We start from the raw sequence: 17998 nt of genomic DNA on the forward strand, positions 1-17998 counted from the left end.
GAAGGTAAGATGAGGGAGCGCCTGGCCACTAGACTTTGCTCCAAAGTCCTGGGCTAAATTAAAAAATCCCTCTGCGAAGTTTCCTGGACTAAGGGACAGTGACACTGTCGATGATGCTCCACACGTTGGAGACGTTAAACTTAGCGTTTCCTTTGCTGTTATTCGAGAGGAACAGACTACGTGCCCGCACCGTATTTCACAGTCTGCTTCCATTCGTCCGCAGCAGTACAAACACAACACTACGCTATAGTGTACAAACACCCATCAGAGTAATCCAAAAGACACAGAGAAACGCCTGAAACTTCACAACAGTTTGCAAGGAGGCAACGTCGAAGTTCGCTAAGCCTGCGGTCACTGTACGAGTATCACTGACGTCAGTGGGTTCCATCGAGGAGCGAAGTCGGCCGAAGAATGCCGATCTTTTCAAATTAGTGTGCCGCTACTTGCGTGGTCACTGTACAGCCGGTCTCATCACCCGAACGCACAGACTTCAGACGATCAATCTGTGAAATTCAAATATTTTTGTTTTCTTTGATAGAATCGGCCGAAATATGGGTTTTGAGAAGTTGGAAAGTTTAGTCCCGGAAAAAAGGATTTCGTGGCATTCTGAGAATGAGAAATATCATACTCGTGATAACGTTCGGAATCTACGAACTGAAGTCTCAGCTTTATAGGAAACCACAAATAGGCAATTTCTTTATCGGAAACTTCAGGCGTAAATTATAGCCTCAAAAAATAATTTCTGCGAACGGCGTCGTATGTCAGTTTTGATGATTCAAGTCACTGTAATGGATTTTTTTCGATTGTGGTTGGCGGACATTATCTGTCTACGAATTATTATTGCTGCTTACTTGTGCTTTTATGTCAGTATGGTGGTGATTCTGTTACAGGAAGTGGTTATCAAATTATGTTTATCCATTTTTCAACGCTATAGGTGGTCAGAGTGTCCTCTAAAATTTATGTTTATCTTTGACACATATACTGAATGACAGTCATTGGAAGATGACTGATATTTTTTGCTTATTTTATCAGAAGCTGTGCAGAGTGTTTGTATTCTTGTTTTTCAATGTCACCGTGAATAATGTCGAGTGTGTAATAAAACATTCTCTCTACATTTCATGAGCAGTTATGTCGTCCTGTGTCACGCGTGCCGGTGCGTGTGTTTACGTAGCACTGTCAAACATTTCAAACCGGACACCAGAAATCTGTGTTATATATAGATTCTTTGATTGTGCTTTTCACATTTTGCATCTACCACGCTTGCAATTAGGCTGTGCATTGTTACGAAATAACTCTGATGCTTTGTCCCCTGCATGTTATGTGATATTGAATTGCCAACCCGAATCGATTAAACAAATGGTTGTATTCTTCGCCGTCTCTTGTGGCTATGATCAATAAAGATACCGTTAATTGTTCGAGGGAGTATTGTGTAGCCTGTCTGCGCGCGTTCTAATACTCGGACGATAATCTGCACACCTAGTACCGACACTACTCGGAAAACATGTATCGTTGTTCCAAAAAGTGAGGAAATACTCGCCACGTTATTTTCGAGACAGACATAGCTCTTTCACATGCATTCGTCGTGTTTTTAATAGCAAAAGTTGCAATGCAGCACTCGTTTCCAAGCACAGAGGCTTCGTGGCATCCATCACGCACAAGGAGGTCAAATTAGATTCGAACCTCCTTCACAGAATGCATTCTAAGCTAATCTAACCTCGTTCATCCCGCCAGAAACGGACGAAGGAGATCGATCACATGCCGGAGCCCTTTTGAACACAGCCTAAGATTTGGCACAGTGCGGCATCACAAGATTGCCGTTTATGGTCCTGAGGCACATTTCTTAAGGGACTGACGTAAATTACACACTTCTTTACTCATAGCTGATAAGATAGCTGTAGTATCAAGCCAGTTGCCGTTGTAAAACTAGAACCATGATAAACGTTTTGATAATCGTATTTAAATTATTCTATAGCTGTTTCTCCTCAGAGGAAGTCGTTCGCTTCTCACATTCTATTAATTTTGTAGTTTCACTCTTCTTCAGCTCCGTTAATGATTTATTATCTTGTCCAATACGGACGTTGAACCTGCAACAGTGGTTAGAAAATGTTGCTGGGTTGTTTGGATCTTTGACTATTCGATCTGCAGTCCCTTTTTATAACCACAGTACTGCTGTCCAATTGCCTTCTCACCAATTTTCAGCGTTCTGTTGTAAGGTGGCTATAATTTCGCACCTTACAAGCACTCATACTTTGCTGTGATTTACAACCAGGATTAGGTATCATTTGATAGGTTGTACATACAATAAAGTAATGAGACTGATTTTCTTTGCAAGATGTGGCAACCCTGCAGGCTTGTGTAGGCACAATATCTTTGACCTTGGTCTATAAGCTGCTTCTAGTCCAAGTGGCACATCGATGCAAGTGCTCAGTCGTGAGTTGTGCTGTAGTACGTTAACATGTGTTTGTGTCTCTCGTCACGGAAATGGAACCGCGTAATATTGCGCAACGGTATGTCATTTGTTTTTGCGTTAAATTGGGTAAAAACGCTACGACAACTTACGGTAAGCTTCAGAAGGCTTTTGGAGAGGAGGTTATATCAAGACCCCAAGTTTTTCGTTGGCATAAAATGTTTAGTGAAGGCAGAACGAATGTTGAAGATGAAGACCGCAGTGGACGACCATCAACCTCACGGACGGATATCACCTGGGCCAGGGTGCGTGAACTCGTACGGTCTGATCGAAGATTATCCGTGAAAATTGTTGTAGATGAACTGAACATCAATCGAGAAACGGTTCGTCTAATAATACCTGAAGATCTTGGTATGAGAAAGATTGGATTCTGGATCACGATAATGCGCCATCGCATACTGCTCTGCAGGTACAGCAATTTTTAAACTCAAAACAAATTTCAGTACTGATTCACCAGATATCGCTCCGTGCGGCTTTTTTCTATTTCCTAGAGGAAAAACGGCGGTCAAAGGACACCATTTTCAAACAACACAAGACGTCCAAAAAGCTGTGATGAGGGTCTTGGAGGATATTACAGAAGATGAGTTCCAGAAATGTTACCATCAATGGCAAAAGCGCTGGAAAAAGAGTCCACAATTAGAAGGGAACTACTTTGAAGGAGACAATACTAAACTTGACTAAAACGGTAACCAACATTTTTTTTTCTCATCAGTCTCATTACTTTATTGTCATGTCTCATTACTTTATTGTCATGTACACCCTGTAAATAATTGTTAACGCTTATTGCATGAAACGTGACGGAGTGTTTTTATCAAAAACGGCGTAATGAATGATTGCCTATACTAGTAAGGGTTGGAACGCCAGCGGAAATGAAATGGCAGGTGTAACTCAAGCCCTGGGTGGAAAAGCCTGCACAGGTCTGTTGGTCCTGCTTGACACAGGAAGTAGCGAAGACGGAAGGTTGTGGCACTCGAGCGATGAAGCACAATACAGCGGCAGCCGGCTCGTATTGTAGCGGGTCCGGAAGAATAACCGCATAATACTTCGGAAACTCTGAAAAACTTGGACGCAGCAGAGAGGAACGAGGAAGCGTTACCTCGGACATCACAAAGGTTGAGTTATTTCCGAGGATTTTTACTCTGAGAAGCCTACCATTGTATGTATTCCTAATTAACGAGGATAGGTATTTCCTCACAAACTTTCCGCCCTGGGCGACAACAGACTAAAATATGGTTGGCCGGTGTTCGGAAGAATCTGTAGAAAGGGAGAATATGCCGTGGTTTCTAGAATATGATTCGCTTCCTGCGGTTACAAGAGAGGGGAGCCAAGCTTTGCTGGGAAGCCTGCGGTGGAGGGTCTTCATTTTGAGCGCCCGTGTTTGACAGTCGCTCAGTATCAGATTTTGTTGGTACAGACGGACTTGCTGTCTTTGCTCTCAGGAGATTTTATTGTTTGAACGGTTAGGCAGTGTACTGTTGTGAACTTATACGATTCTGGACTTCGCCTCCAGGTCGTCATTGAGTACGCAGCGTTCAGTACTTTAGACCACTTCCGCCTATACTCACGTTGAGACGTTATCTGAATTCTGTTCTTGTGGCTGGGAGTTCGCGTTTCTTGTCTGTAGAACACAGAGAGGAGAAGACATTATTAGATTATACTATTCAGAGGACCGCCTTCTGCTGTCCTAGTGTATGAAAGAGTTTATTTAGTGGTTCAAATGGTTCAAATGGCTCTGAGCACTATGGGACTTAACATCTGTGGTCATCAGTCCCCTAGAACTTAGAAATACTTAAACCTAACTAACCTAAGGACATCACACACATCCATGCCCGAGGCAGGATTCGAACCTGCGACCGTAGCAGTCGCGCGGTTCCGGACTGAGCGCCTAGAACCGCTAGACCACCGCGGCCGCCTTTATTTAGTGGGTGGAGTTCTTCTGTAATGGGAGACGTGTACGAGAACAATCATTCTGATGCACCAGACACAGCACATACGGTGATATTGCTAATTGCTTCGGTTTATTACGGCTATAACGCTAAACACTTGTGATCACGTAAGTTTTATTTCCACTGAGGTTGCACACCACTGTAGATCATCTTTGAAAGTAGTGTCTTCTAGTGTTTGGTACATAGATGATGATAGTCATTTCCCGTTATTTATATTAGATCACGTAGCTATAAAAAGGGGCAGATTTGGGCAGTTGATCAGTAATATTTGTTAGGAAATAGGCAACGGCCTCGCCGCAGTAGATACACCGGTTCCCGTCAGATCACTGAAGTTAAGCGCTGTCGGGCGTGGCCGCCGCTTGGATGGGTGACCATCGGGGCCGCCATGCGCTGTTGCCATTTTTCGGGGTGCACTCAACCTCGTGATGCCAATTGAGGAGCTACTCGACTGAATAGTAGCGGCTTCGGTCAAAGAAGACCATCGTAACGACAGGGAGAGCGGTGGGCTGACCACACGCCCCTCCTATCCACATCCTCAGTGAGGATGACACGGCGGTCGGATGGTCCCGGTGGGCCACATGTGGCCACATAACTGAGTGCATTAGTTAGAAAATATCAACATTTGTAATGTAAAGGGGGTTTTCAATCTAAAATAAATGTATAAGCAGAAACAACATTTATCGTTTAGTAGTTACTAGTTCCCTTATTCATTCATTTATGTTTAGGTTGTAATTTATATGTTAAAGAGTAAGGAGGAGGAAATAATATCACAACTAAGACATCCTAAGATCTGCTTCAGGAGGTAGTCAGACAGGGCCAAATCTTCATTTTCCCGTTCAGTATTTTCTGTTGCGCACATTCATTTTACACCCGCCTGGAGTAGCATCTTGGACTCTTAGTCTCCCCATCATGATTTTTTCAGTCGTAATGTAATTCTGTATGACCGTAATTGCGTAGAGGGTATCGTCTACCAGCGCTACAGAAGTGGCATTGTGCCCAGTACGGCATTAACAGTCCTGATTGTTGTGTGCGGACTAACAAACAGAAACTGTAGGCATGTTGGAAGGATGTAACAAGGCAGGTGCGCCGCAGGGAGTCATACATTTGATACCCAATTTGCAAGTTTGCGCTAGCGATTAAGGCGAACGGTGCAACTGGTTCCAACTTAGAACTTTGTGTGACGATGTCACACTTTAAAGGAAACTGGGAGACGCCAAGCTGTACAACTGATCTAAATGTAGCAGATCGTGTAAGTTGTACAGATGAATTAAAGTATTTCAAGAGAGTTTCCAAGTGGAGGTTTATCATCATCGTAGCCCTTATGTAAATTTATAATTAGGTCATTATCTCCTACAACGCTCTACTCAGCCACCACCAGTCCACTGCTCGCTTTTTCACACTCTCGCTTTTGCCTTCTACAACAACCCTGGAAATTCGAATAATAATCATGGACGTATTCCGTTTATGTCCATAATAACACCTGGAAATTCACACTCCCGTCAGTCACCTGCCTACAAATGCTACCCAGGATTTCCACTATTCTCTACCAGAATACGAACTGTGGTGTCACAGAATACCTCCCGTGAAAGTTTCAGCCCTGCCCATGAACATAGCTGTGCTGGCTGTTTGCGGAAGTGGCTTCAGCCACTTATGGAATCGCATACATCCGTTTATTGACCGACATGTTACGTGGAGGGCCAGTGCAGAGAAACGTCAGAATTTTTGGGCTGAGAAAATGTCTTTTGCAGTACTTCCAGCAGACGACGTTTATATACGCCTTATTTTACTGAAAGCGTATAACAGCAGAAAAACGATGAAAGAAATGAATCATTTTAGCCTCTGACATGTCGCTTTACCTCGTTGTTGATATGCCAGTGATTTGGAGCAGCACGCCCTGCACAGGAGTGTCCAAGCTTATCAAGGAAGACGATTCTGTTGAGTACAACTCTGTACAAGTTGTACAGTGCTTTTACTTTTTATTTATCTCTGTTAGTGTCTCATTGGTACTCAGATGGGGCTTTCGTCGAAACTGAACCGATATCGACATGAAAAAACTTCTCGACAGTCACAGCGCCAATTCTAGCACCGTGAGTAGACAGGAGATGATTTACCGAAGGAATTTCCCTGCACACTCAACATGGTGCAATACGGTAATAGCACGACAGCCCCTAGCAGTCACTTACGGCAGGCACTGTCACACTATTACCTGTGCTCCGATACTATGCCAATACATGAGGTGAAGCTTAATTATGCGTCAGTGAGATGTGGTGAAGTTACATTACATTTTCCACTGCATCGATTTCTTTAAGCCACATTATTCTTGCCAGCATTACTGCAGCACCATTAAGCTTGTGTTCACTGTAGCTTTACGATGCTACAAACAACAGTTAAGGCGACCAATGATAAAGCCGTCTTTAAGATGCGTCGTAATTTCGCAGTATTTTGTCCATGGTAGGTATGTACACTCATGAGCATTTGCATGTACCTACAAGCAAGTAGTACACCGTTTAGCTATGATGACGTCTGTGACACATCGAGACATGGACAAGAGAGCCACTGAAAGCTTTGGAATTGATTCTTATGGCTAATAACTTAACAATCGCCTCAGCTCAGTAATTCTTGAGTGTTTAATCCTCACTCACAAGTGACACTGTTTGATCGGAACTGAGATGAATGCTGTCACACAGCCACTGTCTTTAACACAGATATTTTCTGAAAATCACATTTTGTTTTACATATTTAAACGCATTTTCCTGCCGCATTCTACATTTATTTACGTTCTAGATGCGTTTCGCCTTTTACGTTAAGGCATGTTTAGTAGATTTAATGTGGAATAATACAGGACACAGGATCTTTAAAAAATTTGTCGCCTACTCCTAAAGGAGGTAGTGTTGGTCAAAACTAGAAGGAAAGTCCCTATAATGACATGCCCGGAAACCAGTACCTGTTTAAGATATCGGCACTTGAAGATCTGCATTTCGCAGCCTGCGTTTGATTTATGCATGATGCTGCTCCACACGAAAGGGCGTAGTGAAATGAAATGTGTTGTGGCAAGGGCCTTCCGTCAGGTGGAACAGTCGCTTGGTTCATGTCTTTTTAATGCACGTCATTTCGACGATTTGCATATCTATGAGCATGATAAGATGATGGAAACAAAATGGTTCAAATGGCTCTGAGCACTATGGGACTTAACATCTGTGGTCATCAGTCCCCTAGAACTTAGAACCACTTAAACCTAACTAACCTAAGGACATCACACACATCCATGCCCGAGGCAGGATTCGAACCTGCGACCGTAGCAGTCGCGCGGTTCCGGACTGCGCGCCTAGAACCGCTAGACCACCGCGGCCGGCATGATGGAAACAACGTGACACACTGCCCCAGAACGAAAAAAATTCTCCAACGCAGCTGGGAATCGAACCTGGGCCACTTGCGTGGCATTCGACCGCGCTGACCACTCAGCTATCGAGTAAGACACGGGATAGTGATGTATCACAAGACCCACGTCTCAGCAGCAATCATCGTGGTGAGGCATCAGGATGCCCTCATTATGGGCAGGAATTATCGGTGATAGACAACAGGGACATAAACTCTGCTAAGCAGATTAACAGATGCTGGGTATCACCGATTTCTAAGCGTTGAATTACCAGCTCTATTTGAAGCGTTACGCTTGCAGAAAGATAACGATTATGGTTTATGCCCCAATTTCTGTGGCTGATGTGACGGGACCTCACTTCACCGTAAGATTTATGGGCGATGGATTAGTCGAGAAGTCTGTTAGCGAGGCCTCCCCATTCACCGGACATGAATCCGCTAGATTTCTGGCTATGGGAACATCAAAGACACTAGTGTGTACCCAACCCATGGACTATCTGCAGACGTTACAGGAGTGTGTAACCAATGCATGTAATGCAGTCTGAATGGAACCAAGTGTATTTGAAAGCGTGTGTATTTCACTGCGAAGAAGGGCTATGACAACCATATAACCATATGCAGCAGTGCCTATAGTGTCTGGTTCAAAGTAACAGACAGATGGGAATGAGAGGATGGATTGGCCCTTATCCCAAAAGGTGTTGATTTCCGGACAAATCACTGCAGGAACTTTTATTCTAGTGTTTCCTTATACTTCCTTCTGTAGTAAAATGAGACACTTCTTATAACCATCCTTATGTACTAGTGCTATTCGGAAAGTAAGGAACGACCGGTCGCGAAATGGAAACCACTGTGAAAATCCGATGAGGCTTTTCACAGACGTTTTGGGCAGTGTCTCTAGTATGCCCATTGATCGCTGCAAGACCCTCTTTTCAGTTGTGAGCGCACTGTGAGCGAGTAAAGTTGCCTAGAACAACGATGGCTCCCGCCAAGTAGGAGGGCCTACTGAGAGGCTTCGCCTTAATGAATGCAGCCCACCTAACACAACTGCCACGCACTTCCTTCTTCGTGGCAATTCTCAGCCGCACTGTGCAGGGGCAGTGAAGACGCCCCTGCACCCTTTTCGATTTGAAGTGTTCGATTACCCACAACGCAGCCCTAATTGGCTCGTCCTGAGTATCATTTCTGTTCACATGAAACGCTGGATACGAAGACAACACTTGGGCGCAGACTACGCGCTACAGACCAGCGTAGAGAATTATCGGAAAGAACAGGTTGCTGCCTTCTATGACGATGGTGTTGGAAATTTGGTATAGCGCTCCGACAAATGTCTAAGTCGGAGCGGCGACTGTGCAGAGAAGTAGCTGAAATGTGTAGCTAAATGTGCGAAGAAAACAGTTTTGATTTTCACTGTGGTTTCCATTTCGCGATCGATCGTTCCTTACTTTCCAAACAATTCTCGTATTAGCGAATAGTTCGCGTCATTATTTTTGCTTAAAGTTATCCGTTCATACGGTCGAAATTTGCATCTCATCTTATTCGATCATAGATCGGAAGTTTCGCTGTTACTTCACTTATGAAACATCGACAAATTTTCAAGTCGCGATCTTTTTGAAGCGACAGTTCGACATCTTGACCAGAATAGCGAAAACGTAGATTTCAGAAGTACGAGGGAATAACTGTGAGTAATAATTGATTCACGTAAAAACTGTGACGTGAGCTGCTGTCTAATCCGTAAGTACTGCGTATAAAACAAGACTGTATCATTCCACATGAAATCCACTGAAGGTGCCTTAATGTAAAAGTCTAGACGCGTGTGCGTCATAAACAAATATACACTGCAACAAGAAAAAAGTGTTTGAACGTATAAAACGATTATTTCTATATGAGCTACGGAAAACGGCCACGCAGACAAATTTGTGATTAACATTTCACTCACCATGTACCGCTTGTAGACGACACACTACACTGAGCGATGTTCTACAACGCTTCATAGAAACGAGTATCAAAGCTGTTGATGGGCACAGGTTAACCTCCGCACGCTGTGCTACTCTGCCACTCTACTATTCTTTATCCTGTATTGCTTAATTGCTCTTTTAATCATCTGAATATTATTTGTTTTTTCAAAGACCTTAATGTATAGTTATTGTCGTTCGTGTAGCAGTCAGAAGTAACAATATGAAACGAATATTTTCTACCGTTTCATTTTCCAACTCGGGGAGTGGTATGACATACACGTGAGTACCTCTGAAATTTCATAAGCGACTATAGGGCGTACAGAACACAGACACACATGAGTGGAGAGAACATCTCTCCCAGTTTTTAACTCACATAACACGTCTTAATATGGGCTTCGCTTGTGATGTGGCAAAACACCAATACGTGCGTCCAGTTCGTTGACACGATGTGTCGAGGTAGGCACGACAGCAGCTCGCTTTGCAAGGCTGGTAACTGGGTTGCCTACATGCAGGCGCAAAGTACTTCTGATCGACAAATGTGGAGACGAGGGCTAACGACGAAACTTGAGGCTAGCACAATCTACAGGCGTTATCTGTAATTATAAGAATTCTGCAAACCGCAGGCTTCCGTTTGCCAGGGGCACTGATAAACATGAATAACATGCAGCAAATACCCAATAGCTGTCTTATAACCTGTCGTGGGACACGTACGATCCGATGGTAGTCAGAGGGTTTCCGTCTGCATGTCTCGTTGATGGTGTATCTATTTTCACAAACGATAGTGACAAAAACGCTTTAGACTAAGGGAGTCAACGTGGGAAGAAATCATAGGAGGCGTTTCGGGGACGTATGAACATTCAGCGTGTATGAAGAGGTGTTAGGGTCATTAAAGTGGAGAAGATCAAGTCGAAAAACGCTTTTGCACGTGGTCCAGTTATCTGAAAGTCTCATAAATGAGAACGATGTCACTGACGAAAAAGAGCATAACCCACACAGTACCTCTAACATGCTGAAAAGAATTTTGTCGCAGGGTATTCTTTGGTCAGGAATCCGTAGCTAGTATTTTCGGATAGAAACTAAGTTCCATTTCGCTGACAATATTCGCACCATTTTGGTATATTCCATATTGTAAGTACTCATTATTTTACACCGCGGAATATGAATTTCACTAGCAAATTGGTACAATTATTATAATTCAAATACGACAGATCTCCAACGTTCTCCTCCGTATTTTGTTGACACCCCTTGCATAAGAAGAGACGATCATTGTAATAAAATACCAGAAATCAGAGTTCGCACGGAAAGATTTAGGTGTCGTTTTTCCTGCGATCTCTTTTGTTTGAGGGTGGAAAGATAGAGAAATGGTATGGAAATGATGCGATGAACTCTCTGCCAGGCACTTAAGTGTGAATTGCAGAGTAGTGATGTGGATGGTCAATCTCTGAGTCCAACGTGAGGTTTACCGCTAGTTTCAGGCTTCCCAGCAGTTCCAAGTAAGCAAGTGTACCATGTCTTGACAATATACTTAAAGGTGAACAGAATTACACTTGACTCGGGAATGTGATATGGCTAGTGAAAACAAAAGTGAATTGACTTCCACTACGGGATTCTAAACTGTTGTTTAGCTGTAAATGTTTTTCAAGTACATTTAGTAACTTCAATTCAAATATAATCGATGCTTCTGATAGACTAGCACTCTCATAGCAGCAGAGAAAGTAGTTTTCTTGTGACCTTTTGGAACTGGTGAAACGCTGGTATTTCAGTTTGATAAGGCCTGGATTTTCCCTTGCGGTCAGGAAAGGAAGCAGCAGTTCACGCACTGGAAATCACCATTTTCGTCAACAGTAAAATTGTAAATTTGAGTTAAGATTTTATGGGACCAAACTGCTGAGGTCATAGGTCCCTAAACTTACACACTACTTAATCTAACTTAAACTACTTCACGCTATGGACAACACACACACCGATGCCCGAGGGAGGACTCGAACCTTCGACGGGGAAGACGTGCGGACCGTGACAAGGCGCCTGAGACAGCGTAACTACCCCGCGCGGCTCGTCAACAGCAAAAAAAAAAAAAAAAAAAAAGGATGTGTGAGTCGATAAAGGACGCAACACTAACTCGCATTGGGAACAACGGGAAAGGAAGTCGGTTGCATCTTTTTCGAAGTAAACATCGCGACAGTTCCCCCATGAGAGTGAAGAAAACCGCTAAAAACCTAAAACTAGATGGCAGGGCATGGAATGGAAACGCCATTCTCCCATATGCATGTGCAATGTCTAATCACTGGGCACTTTGCTTGATCTAGAGGTTAAATGCTATGGTTATCCTTTTCTTCGATATCTAAAACGTCATTGTTGTGGGATGGTTAGTTACTTGTAAAAAGAGGAAAAAAATTATGAACATATTTCGGTAATTAATGTTCAAGTGAATATGAGAGGCCGCGCGGGACTAACCGAGCGGTCTAGGGCGCTGCAGTCATGGACTGTGCGGTTGGTCCCGGCGGAGGTTCGAGTCCTCCCTCGGGCATGGGTGTGTGTGTTTCTCCTTAGGATAATTTGGGTTTAGTACTGTGTAAGCTTAGGGACTGATGACCTTAGCAGTTAAGTCCCATAAGATTTCACACTCATTTGAACATTTTTGAATATGAGAGGAGGAAAAAAATTCACTTCTGGAGGAATGAGTGCATCTGTCATCAGTATAGTGCGCCCCACCACAGCACTCTACCGGTGACGTGAAGTCTGACTACTCATCTCGCCACTGCCATATCACACAGCTGGCTGTACACCGTTTGTTACTTTCTCAATTCCGAAAATCATATCGTCGTCTAAAGGGACTCACTTTGGGACCATGGAGGAGATAAAGATGGAAACGGCGGAGATCCTGCACGCAATCATGTAAGACGTCTCGTAGAAACGTTTCGAGAAGTGGAAGTGCAAAGTGCAGTTATCTGATAACCGCACGGGTCCTACGGAGAAGAGGGCAACAACTAAACAATCTTGCACGGTAAGTACACGAATTTGCACAACTAATTTCATGCTTTTGTGTCAGACATCGTATGCAGAAAGACTTTCAGTCCTAAATGCAACACTGTATCGGCTTCATTTACCAAACTACTACTTTCTATAGTCCGATATACCTTTATGCTACGTTCACACAATCTGTGAACTAATATTGTGCTTCTTCATTTTGTACTATTTTACTACAACTCATTACGTAAACTGTAATGCTCTTGCACATTTACAGTGTCATTAGGTTATCATGATTCAGCATAACACTGAGCAAACTGTGCCTGCTCAGTGCAAAAAGTAGCAGTAATAATTCTTGTCAGTTTGTGTGTTGGTTTATAATGTGCAGGCCATGTGGTGTTTATATCTCTACTGTCTACTGGTACAGTAGACATAATTTACACTCATCCCCTCTCATCTTCATTCCCTATAAAATTATTGTGCAGCATTGTAAGTAAAAGTCAATAACTGTTTACCATGTTTAATATACAGGGTATCCCAGCTATCTTGTCCACCCAAAATATCTCTGGAACAATAACAGCTATTGGAAAACGACTTTCACCGGTATCAATGTAGGGCTGGGGCCCATGAATGTACATATTTGGAAACATTCTAAAACGAAAGCATATGTGTTTTTTAAAACAAACATGTTTTTTTTAAATGGACCATCTATATTTTTTCTTCAGTAATCCATAGCATGACAAAGCACATACACAATGACGCTGATTGCATCGCAATATTCCCATTACATCCCGAGATATTAAGACGCGAAGTTGACGCTTGAAACACCCGACATGCGCTGCTAGCGCGCGTCCTGAGGCTCAGGGGTGAACCCCATGCTGCCCGTAATCGCAGCAGACCGTATTATTCGTTTCGGACCTCTTGATAAGTTTGGAGGTGTGATTACACATGTCAATCACATCGCGATTACGGGCAGCATGGGGTTCACGCCTGAGCCTCAGGACGTGTGCTAGCAACGCATGTCGGGTGTTTCAAGCGTCAACTTCGCGTCTCAATATCTCGGGATGTAATGGGAATATTGCGATGCAATCAACGCCATTGTGTATGTGCTTTGTCATGCTATGGGTTGCTGAAGAAAACATATAGGATGTCCATTTAAAAAAACATAAGTTTGTGTTAAAAAACACATATTCTTTCGTTTTAGAATGTTTCGAAATATGTACATTCATGGGCCCCAGCCCTACATTGATACCGGTGAAAGTCGTTTTCCAATAGCTGTTATTGTTCCAGAGATATTTTGGGTGGACAAGATAGCTGGGACACCCTGTATAAGACGAATGACGATCAGTCGGTTTGACATTTACTTTCTAACGTGATTATCAATGCTTTTATATATTTGTTAAGATCTTTAGTTTCCAAGATCTGGTTTCTTGAACATTAATCAATTTTAGGACGCTTCGAGGCATTTACAGTCTACGAGTTCTACATCTACATCTACATCTACATCCATACTCCGCAGGCCAGCTGACGGTGTGTGGCGGAGGGTAGTTAGTTAGTCTGCGTTCGCGCAAAAAGTCCGACCATAATCAACTGTCCGCTACACAATATAGATGAATACTTAATGGTAGCCGCAGGTACACATGTCATAGGTGAACGAATTGTTTTTAAGTAAAAAAAACTGGTTATTTAATAGCTTAAATGTTTCTAAACTGTTGGTGATTGAAATATTGGCCAAAGTGTTCCAACCTGTACAACCATTTTTTTAGTTCGCGTATAACGATCCGAGCAGCGCTTTTCGCAAGCAATCTGGTTGCTACAAATCCGAATTTCTCTTGCCAAGAAAACAAACTGCCTGTAGATATCTACGCGACCCACGTCAGTGGTTGGATGGAGTGCTCTTTTGAAATGGCAAATACGATCTCCATATGGATACATAGTTTGACAAACAGTGTTACAATCTTAAGATTAATTGTGCGAATTGTTACCTCCTCTCTGAATAACTATTTCGATATGCGCCAGTGAATAAAACTATAACCCTAGTTCTAAATATTTACATAAGGCAAGATTAAACTTCATAACGGCAAACCAATAGTCCTACGAGTTTTTCACTCTGCAGCGGAGTGTGCGCTGATATGAAACTCCCTGGCAGATTAAAACTGTGTGGCAAAGCGATACTCGAACTCGGGACCTTTGCCTTTCGCAGGCAAGTGCTCTACCATGTGGCTACCCAAGCACGATTCACGCCTCGTCCTCACAGCTTTACTTCTTCCGGTACCTCGTCTGCTGCCTTCCAAACTTCACAGAAGCTCTCCTGCGAACCTTGCAGAACTAGCACTCCGGGGCGTGAGTCGTGCTTGGGTAGCTCAATTGGTAGAGCACTTGTCCACGAAAGACAAAGGTCCCCAGTTCGAGTCTCGGTCGGCCACACAGTTTTAATCTGCCAGGAAATTTCACTAGTCCTATGATTGCTTAAATTGGAAAAGTGATTATTAATAAACGAATATTAATTGAACAAAACTGAGTTTAATCATAGAATGCAGGCTTTCAGGCTGGTATTTGCACAAGTGCTGATATTTTTGCTATTGGTGAAAGCCACGGTGCAGGGCAAAATTCTCTGCCTAACGTTCGAGTCTGTAATTGCTGTCTGCGTCGTTAAAGTCTGTGATGACGTGTGTATCATTGAAAGACGAAAAGTTAAGCAGAGAATTGTGCCTTTGATGACGGCTTTATGGCCGTAAAACGAGTATCAACAATCTCGCAAAACTGAGTTTATTTGCCACACAGCCTTAAAACGAAATTATTCTACCAAGAATCCATTGATGTGCTGTTTTAAAAGCGTTGTCGTAGCTAAGGCGTTTTCCCTCGGTATACTGCGAGCCGCGGCAGTGGTGCTGTAGTTGCAGCCCGCCGTGTCTCCGCTGCGCCTCCGCCTCACTGGCCCCTTGTTGCAGACGGACGGGGAGTCGCAGGCGGCGCGCCAGGCCGAGGTGCGGCGCCGGGCGCTGGCCAGGAAGCGCGCGCACGCGCAGCAGGGCCGGCTGGGGCTGCGCATCGGCTCTCCGCCGCCGGTGGCGGGCCGCAAGCACGAGACCGTCCAGACGTCCGCCTACCTCGAGGAGGTGAGTCCGGCACACTGGCGGCGCTCCTTCTGACCTCCTCCACCCAAAGGGCTATATAACGATATGTTTACGTAATGTGTATACATAAACATACAGTTATAAATGTCCCCGTTCGTAGTCGCTAATTATAACAATATGTTACTTTTGTGCTGTAACATATAGCTATAATCAGCGGTGGAAACATATTTGTGAACGCCGACTGTGTGTGGCTGTTTCTTGTTGGATCGTCTGATCAGTCGGAAGTTGCTTTGCAGAGGAGAGTAAATGCCTATTCAAAATATAATTATTTTGGATAGCTCAACATGAATTTCCTAAGGGACCGTAGTTTATCATGCATTTACCAGTAGAATATGGCGCGGAGAAAATATTTCGCCGCATGCAACTTCCGTCCGAATTCGACGAAAGAATTCGTGACTGTGAACTCTCTATTTGGCAGAAACATATAGAAAATTAAATAATTTCATGAAGGAGTGAGACATAGATTCTATAGTAAATGAATAGTCCATACACCAAGTCCATTTAACTCTGAATTTATGGCAATTAATAGACGAACTTACACTGCAATGACGGATTTAACATGGATGCCGTTTTGACTGGCACTTCTCTTAATGAAAACAATTCCTCTGACGTTTTCACATACACGTCGCACAATAAATCTACTGCTAGGCACTTTTAGTATTACACATTTACTTTACACTAGAACAATATTAATTTTGACAATAATAATACGGCGGCAAGACATGCGCGTCCGACACAAGTTACAGGAGACAAGAGAAGAATGAGTAACTGTTCATCGAGAATATCTCGTACCTCCAAAAAAAAAAAAAAAAAAAAAAAATGTGTAAAAGTGTTCTTCTTCTGTCCGTTTTTCGCGCCGCGGTTTTCAAAGTCAATAACTCACTGCATCTCTGACGGCGCTTCGACAATAAACAAGTTACGTCACAGGTCGTTCACCTTTTACATTCTCGCAACATTATTTGCTAACTGTAGCTGTTGCCGAGCGACTGCTCGATTAGTGAATGATTTAAAATGATAAGCCAATCACATAATGTTACAGCTACCATAAATTTATGTATTATCCTGTTCCATAACACAACAATTCAAAAGCCTCAGAATGCAAACTCACCGCACAAAATACACTACTGCCCATTAAAATTGCTACACCACGCCAAGATGACGTCCTACAGACGCGAAATTTAACCGACAGGAAGAAGATGCTGTCATGTGCAAATGATTAGCTTCTCAGAGCATTCGCACAAGGTTGGCGCCGGTGGCGACACCTACGAAGTGCTGACATGAGGAAAGTTTCCAACCGATTTCTCATACACAAAGAGGAGTTGACCGGCGTTGCCTGGTGAAACGTTGGTGTGATGCCTCGTGTAAGAGGGACAAATGCGTACCATCACGTTTCCGATTCTGATAAAGGTCGGATTGTAGCCTATCGCGATTGCAGTTTATCGTATAGCGACATTGCTACTCGCGTTGGTCGAGATCCAATGACTGTTAGCTGAATATGGAATCGGTGTGTTCAGGAGGGTAATACGGAAAGCCGTGCTGGATCCCAACGGCCTCGTATCACTAGCAGTCGAGGTCACAGGCATCTTATCCCCATGGCTGTAACGGATCGTTATCCCTGAGTCAACAGATGGCGACGTTTGCAAGACAATAACTATCTGCACGAACAGTTCGACGACGTTTGCAGCAGCATGGAGTATCAGCTCGGAGACCATGGCTGCGGTTACCCTCGACGCTGCATCACAGACAGGGGCGCCTACGATGGTGACTCAACGACGAACCTGGGTGCACGAATGGCAAAACGTCATTTTTTCGGATGAATACAGGTTCTGTTTACAGCATCATGATGGTCGCATCCGTGTTTGGCGACATCGCGGTGAACGCACATTGCAAGCCTGTATTCGTCATCGCCATACTGGCGTATCACCCGCCGTGATGGTATGGGTTGCCATTGCTTACACGTCTCGGTCACCTCTTGTTCCCATTGACGGCACTTTGAACAGTGGACTTTACATTTCAGATGTATTACGGCCCGTGGCTCTACCCTTCATTCGATCTCTGCGAAACCCTACATTTCGGCAGAATAGCGCACGACCGCATGTTGCAGGTCCTGAATGGGCCTTTCTGGATACAGAAGATGTTCGACTGCTCCAT

General features: G+C 43.7%; 1 protein-coding gene across 1 annotated transcript in view; it reads left to right on the forward strand.

Annotated features, from left to right (window-relative positions):
• LOC126101252 (radial spoke head protein 3 homolog) overlaps positions 1-17998 on the forward strand; it is a 361559-nt gene that overhangs the window by 230139 nt on the left and 113422 nt on the right. The window contains exon 5 of the mRNA XM_049911940.1: positions 15662-15829. Within this exon, the coding sequence (XP_049767897.1) occupies positions 15662-15829 (168 nt within the window). The remainder of the gene's footprint in view (positions 1-15661; positions 15830-17998) is intronic.

Source organism: Schistocerca cancellata, chromosome 9 (assembly GCF_023864275.1).
Source record: "Schistocerca cancellata isolate TAMUIC-IGC-003103 chromosome 9, iqSchCanc2.1, whole genome shotgun sequence".
Lineage (NCBI taxonomy): Eukaryota > Metazoa > Arthropoda > Insecta > Orthoptera > Acrididae > Schistocerca > Schistocerca cancellata.